We start from the raw sequence: 12,517 nt of genomic DNA, 5'->3' as shown, positions 1-12,517 counted from the left end.
AGCAGCGAGTGTCACCTTACTAGACATAACAATGTAATTAAAAGATAAAAGCCAAACTACTTTGCACCACAAGGCACGAACAGTAGGTACTACAAGCACACAGTTGCATTCTTACAACCAAAAACCAAAAATCCCGTATGGAGAAATTTTTCACCTACAAAGGAACATTCAGCAGGGATTGCGTTTAATTGACAAGAAGACACAGTGAAAGGCAGATTTTTATCTTACAGATATTCCAAAAAGTTCAAAAAAGAAAAAATACCTGAACAAAGGTGAACATTAACTCTTAAAAAACAACAACTCAAAGAAAAAAGAATACGACAAAAAAGATGGATTCCCACATATATCAAACAGGCCATGGAAATATTCAAGATATTACAGAAACCCAGGCTTTTGATGGACAAGGACAACAAATCACTACTAGGATTAAAACCAACACTTGCTTTTTGCAAATGCATATCAATGCTAGATTGTTTATTGCACCGTCACTACAGATGCAAAGAAAATAAAGAAAAAATAACAATCTTAACATAGAAGCCATGTGAGAAAACCACCATGAGGTAACAAACACTAATGGAAATCCAATGGCCCTCGACTCATACATTTATTATATCCTGAACATCCATAAGTAAAATTATGGACAAAAAAGGTCTCCAAAATTACTGACATCCCTTTGAACATCCCACCAGAGGGAGAAGGTTGAACAACAACAGACAAACAACACTGGAGTACTTTCAGAATGTAGAAATGTAATATGGTTAATGGAACTAGAGAATTGAATATTCATAATTGACTTGCAAAAAACATAAGTAAATAGAATAACTATAGATTAATTATGTTAGTCTCGACACCTACAGGAGTGTGATTTTGTTCGTAACTGTGATCCATGAAAAAGCCACGCAAACAGGTTCCTTCCCCCAAAAATATTTTTTTGCAGCTCAGAGACTACAATTACCACAATATATTTGGGTGGAAAATATAATTTATAGCAATAGGTTACACATATCACACTATTTAAAGAATCAGCGAGAAAGGACTCGTATCTGTTAGCAATATCTTACCAATTGCAATTTATATTGATCTTTGGCCCTGACTTTCAATGGATTTCTTGGCTTTACAAGATGATGGTCATTATTGTCTCTGGTGATTTGCCTACCCTTCGCTCCCAGTGGGAGAACATAATAGTACAGGTTCAGAGGGGTGAAAAATCCTGGTAATTGCCTGTCATAATAGGGGTATATTGGTGGTCACTCGTCCTTGGAAATGGGGAACCCCTCATCCATTATATTCGAATTTGTATATAGTTGACTAAGGCGAGTTCACTAGAATAGATGTAACTGGTGTCGCAGAAGCAGTGCTGGTGTTTATGGCTGCTATAAGTACAGTAGAGTCTGACCGAGATTGGATTTTCCTAATATCAGATCACTGACTGCAGGCTCGATGTGCTCGACAAGGCTAACAGGCGATCACTCACCCCTCTACTTATAGCAGCCGCATACACTGGAACTGCTTCTATGACACCAGTAACATTGACTATTGACACCTTGAAAAAGCCCCAGGCTTGCATACTGTAGGGGGGCGAAACACGTTTTGGCTGTGTTACCATCAATACGTCGAACACAGATGTTTCTGACACTCTAAGAATCATCCTTTACTACGGGATAGTGGTTAAATAAACAGTTGATCATAACGCCTCAAATAGGATCTTTTGATTGGTTATAAAACAATTGTTATTGAAAAATTCTAGGGAACTTGCCTTGGTCAACTATATACAAAAAGGAGAACATATTGGACCAGCAATTACATGAGAAGGATTGAGAGCAGACCATTGAATGCACTCATACCATCTCCAGAAACACACACTATCAATTCACATAGTTAACTACCTGCACATCACTGCTTTCATGCCCCTCGGATTGAACACCATTGCAACACCTTCAACTTGAGTTGCCCAAATGTGCTCTTGTTGATGCAGACTTAACCCACATGGTTTGGAGCTTCCCAGTGATTTGGCTTTTTGGCCTGGGGTTTAAATCAGAATTGACGAGAACCCTCAGCAGGAAAATACTTCATACGGCGTAAAATTGCTTTTTCGGCCTGTACGGCCAGCAAGCGCCAAGGAGCGCTGATAGAGCGCGGGCTCACCTGCTCGTTTTACCATACTCACCTGGGCCCATAAAACATGCACACTTTGAACAGGTAAGCCTACACTCAACCAGGATTTTAATTAACCACTTAGGACCTATACCTTTTGACTTACCAATCCTTGTCACCGGTACCTAGAGCCCTAAGAGATCAAGGGTGTTAGCATAATAGGCAGTAAACAAACCTAGGCATTCGTAAAATAACCACAGACTCAGGAAAGGTTTAAACACTTTATCTATGTAAATTTTTAAATGTCAGAGTCCTTATCAATTCAATTAAAGCTCGGTCAATTAAGAAATAAATGATCAAAGCAAGATGATGTGAAAATATTATGAGTCTTTCTTTAAGCATTGCAACATAGGAAGGGTAAGAAAAGGGAAACAGTACAATGTCATACCCACAAGAATGTATAATTACCTAGAATGGTGTGAAGACCAACCCTGGCCACGGGCTGGGTTAAAGGACAGGCCCCCGATAGTTCAGGAGCCAACAGGATAGAACAGTTGCAGACCAGAATCAGGACAGGTACAGACCAAATTGAATCAGGACAGGACCACCACAGGTCAGGACCGGCACCCACAGCTAAAGTGCAACGGCAGCATCACAACCCTCTCTGCAGCTAACAGTCGGACCCCAATTGGATTATCGAATCTCCTTCCCAGAATCCCAATTGGGTTATCAAACTCCTTCCCAGAACCCCGGTTGGGTTATCGAATCTTCTGACAGAGTGCTCCACTAGCACCTCTGCTCACGATCGCCTATTGAGTGCGTTGGGTCAGTGACAGGTCAGCTATTCCGACAAGTCAGACAATCTAACTAGCTAAGCCTACCTTAGATATACCATTTTCCTGGGCAGTGTACCACCCCCCAATGTTGCAAGTTTGTGTATTCCCTCGATTTGATTGGTCAAAAGACGAGGAGAGGTCATCACACCATACCAGTTATGAGGTCAGTTAATTCAAATATTCAAATTAATGTTCCCTCCCATAACTGTTATTTTCCCGTGCACTTTTATTCCACCCGACAATGGATGTTTCAATAACAATTACATTGTATGTAAAATGTTTAGTTTGGCTTCCTCTCGAGAGATCGAAGGGTGAGCTTCCCAGGCGCATCTTCAGGCAAGACAGTCACTGGCACAGAATCAATGCCATGACTTGTGGACTCTTGAGCTCTTCTGCGCAGGATTTTCAAGATGGTGTGCAGCAAGGTTACATCAGACCCAAATACGAGCTAATAGCAAAGTCAAAGAGAAACAGTTTTAAAACAAAATTAATGCACTGTATACCACTTATCTCTACTCTATTCCCATTACTTTATTTTAACTACGGTGTCAGGAATTAGGCAGAATGAACAATTTAATAAAAGCAGCAATGCAAGTGTGAACATGTGAAACACAAAGCAGCCATCTTTAATTCTAGTGCGCAGAAGCAAAGTTTTCCCACCAAAGCAGAGAGTACGTGATGTCACGTGAGTGTGGCAGACTCATACGCAGAAAAGTTCCCACATTGCGGCGGCCATATTACTGTTAGTGAAAGCACATAAGAAAGCTTCCCCTTGATGCTAGAAATGTCATGTGGTGCATTATTAGTAAGACTAAACATGTTTATTAATGTATTACGTTTTATTTTGAGAGGAATGAATCCGAGCAAGTCTCTTTACGAGCGAAACCTTGCTCCACAGCGCAGGTAACCAGTTCTTAGATTTCGCCCTGGGTATAGCTCGCAGGGACATTGCATTACATTGGAAGTCCCCAGACAGTCTACCACAGAGCAGGTGGAAGGCAGGTGTGGACAACTGGGCAGAGGGGGCTGCTCTATGCTTTGGTGAATAGATTGGCATTTGTCAGAGAGCTTTGGCAGGGCAATGGATGCAAGTAATGGCTATCCTGAGATGGTGCCATAGTAATCCTGTGGGGTGGACGAATGTTGTAATGCCGGACGCCACTTCTCTGTTTTCCGGATCACCCATGTGGCTATAACTGCCTACCCCCTGAATCCGTTTATAGTTGGTAACCAATCAATCAGTTGAATTATAAAGCGCAACAACTCACCCGTAAGGGTACCCTCCTCTAGGATTCCTATTCTAGTGTGAATGACGCTACAAATTATAAATATTGGTATATGAGAAACTGGGAGGGTTTTTTTTCTCTTCTAGCACGCTTTGTTGTATTAAATCTACATGGTTTACTTGTTTGAGCCGATGTGTACCCCATCCTAGGACACTTACCAACGCGCTGTCCTGCTCCATTCACAAATGAGCTTTGTATGTACATATGCTACGTCAAAGAGCAGACTTGCTACACATGTCTGATCCACTGTGTCATCCTGAGGCCTCATATGTACTGTTTCCAGATACCTGAGAGCCTTGCTAGAAGAAAGACAACCAATACTCAGTGGGGTTGGCTGTTGGGATTGTGTATAATGTATAAAAAGGAAAAATTGTTCCTTTTTTAGGTGTCCCCTCACTCACCGGGGTTGCCCCACGGTGACATGCTTCATCATTGGGGCCTTCCCAGTCCTCTACGGGCTGGGGCGTGCTACGACTTGCGAAGTTACGTAGGAGCACTTAAATGGACTATGTGTGGTGCATGTGTATTTGTGGGGAGTGGACTATGTGTTGAGTTAAAAAATACCTGCCCAGTAGGTTACTAATAAACTTTATTCTGGCCTCTAGGTGGTAGTATTAAAAACAGGGTAGGGAGATAGGCTGTCCTAAACCTAATGTGTCCAGATGTACCTATCAACTCCTAAGTCGACATGTTTCGTGCATACCCCAAGCACTTCTTCGGGACTTCACAGGGACCAGCCCTGTGTTCGCCACTCCTTAACTCTTTCACTGAGATATTTACAAAAAAGTCTTTCGACTGCAGCAAACTCTGCTAAGTGCATGCATTTATACCTACGTATTTTGTTCCAAAAACACGTGGTTCTTTTTACGAGACCTAACTGGGCCCCATGGAGTCAGAGGGGTATCGGTATCCTAGCAACTTTGTGCTCTGGTTACCTCCTGCATTCAGGCACCTACTCTGTCTCCCTCCGGTCCGGACGTAGGTGCCTGAATGCAGGAGGTAACCAGAGCACAAAGTTGCTAGGATACCGATACCCCTCCGACTCCATGGGGCCCAGTTAGGTCTCGTAAAAAGAACCACGTGTTTTTGGAACAAAATACGTAGGTATAAATGCATGCACTTAGCAGAGTTTGCTGCAGTCGAAAGACTTTTTTGTAAATATCTCAGTGAAAGAGTTAAGGAGTGGCGAACACAGGGCTGGTCCCTGTGTAGTCCCGAAGAAGTGCTTGGGGTATGCACGAAACATGTCGACTTAGGAGTTGATAGGTACATCTGGACACATTAAGTTTAGGACAGCCTATCTCCCTACCCCGTTTTTAATACTACCACCTAGAGGCCAGAATAAAGTTTATTAGTAACCTACTGGGCAGGTATTTTTTAACTCAACACATAGTCCACTCCCCACAAATACACATGCACCACACATAGTCCATTTAAGTGCTCCTACGTAACTTCGCAAGTCGTAGCACGCCCCAGCCCGTAGAGGACTGGGATGGCCCCAATGATGAAGCATGTCACCGTGGGGCAACCCCGGTGAGTGAGGGGACACCTAAAAAAGGAACAATTTTTCCTTTTTATACATTATACACAATCCCAACAGCCAACCCCATTGAGTATTGGTTGTCTTTCTTCTAGCAAGGCTCTCAGGTATCTGGAAACAGAAACCTTTTTTGTTTTTGACTTGTATGACTGGAGGGCGAGCCTAGCTAGTAACCCTCTAACTCCCTTAGTTTTTTTCCTGCCTCATGTGTACTGTCATGGAAACAATGTAAAAAAATTAATACAAACATTATCAAAAACAATCTGTGAGCAATATCTTGGTGGTCGAAACATGTTCGAAATTTTCACTGCCAATTACTGCAAAGGAATAAAGGCTTTAGGCTGATAGAAAGATGTAGGTGAGATTATGAATGAGAAGCGTCAAGAGGCCAAAATTCCTTCTACTGAGGTGGCCAGCTCCTCACAATTTAGATGAATTTGGCTATGGCTCCTCCACAGCATCCCATGTAACAAATTGGTTATAGGTATACAGTCTGACATACATCCAATTCGGTTAGTGTACCTTGTGTACACTAATGTACATAAGGTACACTATGGGTACCTTATGTATAAGGTACCTTATGTATTTCTGTTTGTAGTGCTCCTGGACAAAGGGCTATGGAGCCCGAAATGCGTTGGAGCGTTTAAGAATGCATTATGAATATGAATATAAAGGAATATGTACGTAAATAAGGATACAATGGATATGAATTGAATATCTATCAAGTATGATGAAATAAAAAAAACATCAAACATCAGCTGTTAAAGAAGTCTATATGTTAGAACCTATGGTGTGCCCAAATACAGGGATGCGCTCACAGTGACAGTGCGCACAACTTTTTAATTAATGTACTAACACAGCAGGACGGCTCTGTTACCTGTCGGAGCACCCAACCTTATATAAATATAGTATACTCAAACAAATACAAGGAAGAATATTTACTTTTGAGGCTGTGCACCTCCCCCACAATTATAAAGTTCCTCCACAGCATCTACATCACCCCCATTAAACTCTGGCGCTATGGGACAATTCAGTCTCCTGATTGTGTGCGGTGTGGAGCTGGTCCTGGAGACTGGCGACTTCCTCGACACTACATGGCAATGTCTACTATTGCAGCCCTTTTGGGGGGGTTTACTGACTACAATAGGAATACCCCTTCTCCATGACACTTCTGACAGTGAAACTAACAGATGCAAAGTCACCCTCCTACATATACGCCTGTTAGTTGCCAAGTGGGATAATGCTAGTGAGTGACGTAATGATCACCCCAACACTCAGTAAGTGGGCACCAGGGGGTTAGAGAGTTGCATGGTACTGGGCATACCAGTCCATGAAGCTCTTGGGTGCCTACTTAAGCTCAGCTCATCATCAGCTACGGTGCTTGTATGCTGATGACGAGCTGAGCTCGTCATGTAACGCAGTATTTTGAAAATAGCCGCACACAGCGGGAAAAGCCGCTGCAGCGTTGCGGATAAGCAAACTAAAATCTGTGGAGAGCGGGAAGAGCCCAGGTATAATTCTAGGCCCAATGAGAAATAATAGTAGCACTCAAGACGCATTGACTGTCCAAGACATAATAACAAGAGTTGTAGGAAGACCGCGTATGCTGGATATGGCAAGATACTTGTGTTGTTCGACTGTCAACGCTGTCTGTATTGTTTATTGGTTTAAGAGATGTTTGTCTGGTGCAACTTAAGATTTAAGAGAAGAATGTGATTGTTTGTTCTATGATAGCAATGAAATCCCCAATAAACTTGTTTAATGATAAAAATGCTTGGACCACTTCCAGAGTGCTGTCTGCCTTTGTAAATAGGTCGCTTCACGAAGATAATTAGCCGCCTTACCCACAAGACAGCAGTAGGTCATGTGTGCTTCCGAGACAGGATCCCACCAATTTAACAGGAAAAGCTGAACCGCATCTTGACGCCTGCAGACAAATCCACTTTGGCAGCTTGAATCTTGGCGTTCAATGCTGGCAGCAACCCAACTAGACGTGCAGTGAGAGTGAGACTATGGCCAGCACGTCACCCACACCGCTGCCGGCACAGTATAGTTCCCTTGACAGGTGGAAGGACCTGGCGTGGAGCCATGAAGGCCTCACGGTGCAGCAACAGGCAAAAACCAGGGTCGGATTGGTAAGGCAGGCACTCAGGCCAGGGCCGGTGCTAGGCATGGGCAGCTGCCCAGGGCCTCGCACACAGCCCACCAGCATGGGGCCTCGCACCAGTGCTGCACACCACCAAGCTTCTTGTGCCCCAGCCGATCACATTGAAGCAAGGTCTCTGTTTTCAACTGGGCTTACAGAGGGGCCCCTCCCTGGGCCTCTCAGGGATGGTGTGGGGAGGCTTAGGGAAGAGGGACACTTCATCTTGCACCAGTTGCAAGGAGACCACAATTAGGCCTCCTGCCTGGCGGCCCATTGAGAGACGCTGAGGGACACCCATTGTGAGCACTCTACCGTCTGCACAGTTTTAACTCTCAGCCCTCAAGCTATTCTCACACCTTCAGCCTGATATGAGCTGTGAAAGAGGGGAGTTGCAGCCCAGGAGGAGTGTGCACAAAGCAGCTTCCGGAGCCCTGAAGGTGTCACTTATGTAAATTAGAGGGGCTTCGTGCATTCCCCTTCTTAAACAGTGGAATCAAACCCAAATGTTTAGGATTTTAGAACTCACTAGGGAAGACAGAATCGAAATCTAGGGTATTAAAGTCATCAAATTAGAAACACAGGCCTCTGCCGCCTTGCAGAAATAGGCACCCCCGAGGCTCGTCCTAAAGTGCCACTGTGGGAAAATGTTCAAGTTTTAAAAAAGCTTTAAAAAGCTTAAAGGTAGCTTGTTTATTGATAATTTACTAAGGATGAAATGATCCTGGCCCTGATCCTCGAGGCACCCCCCAGACCAAACAATGCCTACGCATGGCACTCCTTTGCTCTCCCACCTCAGGCCTCTGCGTTTACCAGCAAGTCCTTGCCAGTCAGATCCGTCCAGCCAGACCTTGTCTCTTTGACTTCTTGGTCTGTGGACTGTGATCCATTAGGGGTCTCCCCGGGGATGCTTGTTCTATCTAGGCACTCCTGGGCCCTGAGGTGATCTCTACAGGCACTGAATGGGAGGAACGGGCGGACCTTGGTGCAATGGGGACACCTGGTGGCCAGTTAGAGTATGGCACTGACTGATTTGTTGGGAGTAGTAAAGAATGATGCTACAGTGAACCATGGGCCCAGCTAAGCCCAGAGATAAAGAAATGTTTTTGGTTTTTTAAAGAACAAAAAAATGGATGACTTATAGTTTTTTTCTATATCCAATTTAGGTATTTTCCGGAGCCGCTGTGACTCCTGGGAGTGCAAACCCAAAGCCGTGCCGTTGGACAGTGTAAGAGAATCAGACGATGCCCGGAGCGCCGAGGTCACCTTCCCATGGCACTTGCAACGTGGGTGGGCATTTAGGATGGGCTTTTGTTGCTCACAACACTGGATTTGCTTAGGCCCCAGCACGCTCAGGGGAACCATTTGGCAGTGACACTGCGTGTGTACAGGCAACACCATTCCCTTGGAAACTCGGCCTTCCCAATAACTGGTTCCTACTGCACGAAGGTCAAATCAGATCCAGATGCCGGGGGCCAAGAGGAGCTTTTTGTGCAAGAGGAAGGCTGTGGACGAGAGCGAGAAGGAGGCCCTCTTCTACGAGACCTACTACTGCCTGAGCCAGCAGTACCCGCTCATCCTGCTGCTGCTGGTCATCCTGCTGGCGATATGCATCGCCCTCATTGTGGTCTCCTTCGCCACCGGCCGGGTAAGGCGCTGGGATGGGCTGGGCGGGCTTCAGGGTGGCTCACTGGAGGGGCAACGGGTGGGCTGGTGGGCGCACTGGGAAAGAGGATAGATTCACTGCTTCCAAGATGGCGTGAATCTCTGTCTCTCTTTAGATGAACTGGGGCCTATGCTCTAGCTCCCATAGGCTGACAATCCCACAAGTCATGGCCATGATCTGTGTATGCAGGTCACTGCAAGTCAGACCAGAGGTAGGCCAAGGAGTGAATGGGCACGGGTTTGCAAGTCAGGGCAGAGGTTCAATAAGGAAATGATGGGGTGGGGTTGTGATTCCTCAAGTCACAGCACAAGTAGGCCAAGGAGTGAATGGGCACGATTCCGCTCAGTACTGTGCTCATCTTTCTATTATGATACCAGGAGTTTAATAGACGAGGCCAGCTACTGTGACTCAGCAGCGAAACATTTTGCAAAGAGGTTGACGATTTGACAAGACCAGATACCAAACCCCCTCACATCCTTGAATATCCCCCATAGAGATGACAAAGAGTGAATGGGCATGGAGACTCAGCTCCTACACGCCATCTTTGAAAGGCTCGCATCCAAGGGCCCAAGAGTGACTGACAGACAATGGGACATTCCGCTGAGGGGGTAGACTGAGGCTGGGAGGCGAGACGCTTTTACATGTAGGGAGGTGGTGCGTCCCCCAGGTTCTAAATTATAAATGAGGCAACATGAATGTGTAAAATACAAAACTATCAGAAATACAACAATAATCTCTACATGCCCATAATATCTACGTACCAGAGTATAACAAAGGTAAACAATTTGGAAATTCTAGTACAAACCTGTGCCCATTTACTCAACTAATAAATATGAATGTACTATTCCCCCAGTTAATCAGTCATTTTTAATGTTATAATCCTGGTTTATTTTGGGCCAGTCTCTTGATATTGGCATTCTAACTCTCTCTTGATATGTAGATTTTATGCTGATGTCGAGATTGCTGCCGCAGGATGTTTGTGTTGCAAATCCCTTTGGGTGGAGGCGCTGACTGTACCCAGCCCCAATGGCCTGTACGTAAAGTCCAGGCGGCTCCCAGGCTTGCGCCCGCCAGGCTCCCGTGCAGAGGGAAGCGCCTGGCATCTTGTTTGGTTGCGTGAGGGGACGTCAGGTGCTTGTATACTAAAGTGTGTGGTTTTGTTTATTAAAAGGCTTTTGTCGACAACCTGGGCTTCCTGATCACCATCTTCTGCGCCCTGGGAGTCTTCCTCACCATCTTCGTGCTGGTCTGCATCGAGTCCATCTTCCAGAAATGCATGAAGTTCTTCTCGCTGGTGATCTGGGCCAGCCTGCTCGCCATGGGCTACGTGTTTGTCTTCACCAGCGGCCGGGTCACTGCCTGGGACCAGGTAAGGCGCGCGCGGGGTCAGAGTTCAACAGAGGCGCTGCCTGGGAGAGTGAAATCAGGGGTCAGTCGGGTCACAGTCTGGAACTGGATGAGGGAAGGGTGGGAGGTCAAAGACTAGCTGCGTCATGGCGTGGCCTCGGGTCTCGTGAGGGAAGAATGGGGTTAATGAAGCCGGGTCCTTGCCTCGAATACTGGAACCAAAGGCGGGCAGGGACAGGCAAGGGACGAATACAGGCCAAAGGTCGACCAGGTAAGGGCAAACTGGGGGTCAAAGTAGGTCAGGTCCATGTACACCAGAGGAATACGACATTAGACGGGCAGGCCACTGCGTGGGACCAGGTAAACCATGCGTGGTAGCGGGCCTCTGATGGGACCAGGTCACCCGGCAGTGGGATTCAGAGGTCGCTGGGACTGGACACTGACTGAGAGGAGGTAAGGGTTGCATAGGTGAGTCAAAGGTTGGCCTGCTCCTAGCTTAGATCGAGGAAGTGTAAGAGCGAGGGTTAAAGGTCGGCCTGGTCCTGGCCTGTAACTAGGCGGGGGTAGAGTTGGAGGGTCAGACGCCGGCCGGGTCGCCGGATGCCGCTGGGTAAGGGAAACGTTGTGTCAAATGAGGGCCTGGGAGTAGCCTAGGACAAGATAAGGGACGGAAGAGGTCAAGGGTCGCCAGGCCATGGCAACGCATCTTGTAAGAGGAGAGCGAGGTTACAGGTAGGCCAGGTCACTGTCTAGGACCAAGGGGGGAGAGAGTGTGGTCAAAGGTCAGACAGGTTACTGCCCGAGTCAAAGGTTATTCCCCATTGAGCTCGTTCCTCTGGGAATCATAAAGTGGGGGCATTCCTTAGGTTATGGGACTGTTCCGTCAGTAAAAGAAGTCGCCCTCACTCCTCACATAAAATAATTAAAATGTAGCTGTGTCACTCATTCCTCACATCATGGCCTCATGGGCGCAATCAAATATTCACCCATTCCCTTCTCCTTTTGAGTTCAAGCATCACTGGAGTCTCACTCAATCACTATCCACCACTAGGAACATGAGCTAGAATGGACTGTCACTCATTCTCACGTCACTGGCCACGCACACTTCATATTCATTCTTAGCATTCTTGGAATCATGAATTAAGGATTCCTCATCACTGTCCTGCAGTTCAGTGGAGTCTCACCCCTTCCTGTCGCTACCCTCACCCACTTCAATGGAGTCTCACTCAATCCCTGTGACTGATCTCACACACTTCAATGGAGTCTCACACAATCCCTGTGACTGACCTCGCACACACTTCAATGGAGTCTCACTCAATCCCTGTGACTGACCTCACACACTTAAATGGAGTCTCACTCAATCCCTGTGACTGGCCTCACACACTTAAATGGAGTCTCACTCAATCCCTGTGACTGACCTCACACACTTAAATGGAGTCTCACTCAATCCCTGTGACTGATCTCACACACTTCAATGGAGTCTCACACAATCCCTGTGACTGACCTCACACACTTCAATGAAGTTTCACTCAATCCCTGTGACTAACCTCACACACTTCAACAGAGTCTCACATAATCCCTGTGACTGACCTCACACACATCAAT

General features: G+C 46.1%; 1 protein-coding gene across 2 annotated transcripts in view; it reads left to right on the top strand.

The window, feature by feature from the left end:
• Positions 1–12,517, top strand: part of ADCY4 (adenylate cyclase 4) — a 261,919-nt gene that overhangs the window by 150,764 nt on the left and 98,638 nt on the right. For both annotated transcript variants that reach the window (XM_086923621.1, XM_086923620.1), the window contains exons 2-3: positions 9,066–9,547; positions 10,737–10,934. In XM_086923621.1, the coding sequence (XP_086779747.1) occupies positions 9,365–9,547; positions 10,737–10,934 (381 nt within the window). In that variant the 5' untranslated portion in view covers positions 9,066–9,364. The remainder of the gene's footprint in view (positions 1–9,065; positions 9,548–10,736; positions 10,935–12,517) is intronic.

The sequence above is a fragment of the Lissotriton vulgaris genome, chromosome 5 (genome assembly GCF_964263255.1).
Source record: "Lissotriton vulgaris chromosome 5, aLisVul1.2, whole genome shotgun sequence".
Classification (NCBI taxonomy): domain Eukaryota; kingdom Metazoa; phylum Chordata; class Amphibia; order Caudata; family Salamandridae; genus Lissotriton; species Lissotriton vulgaris.
The sequence above is the reverse complement of the archived record's forward strand: the minus strand, read 5'-3'. Positions and strand labels throughout refer to the sequence as shown.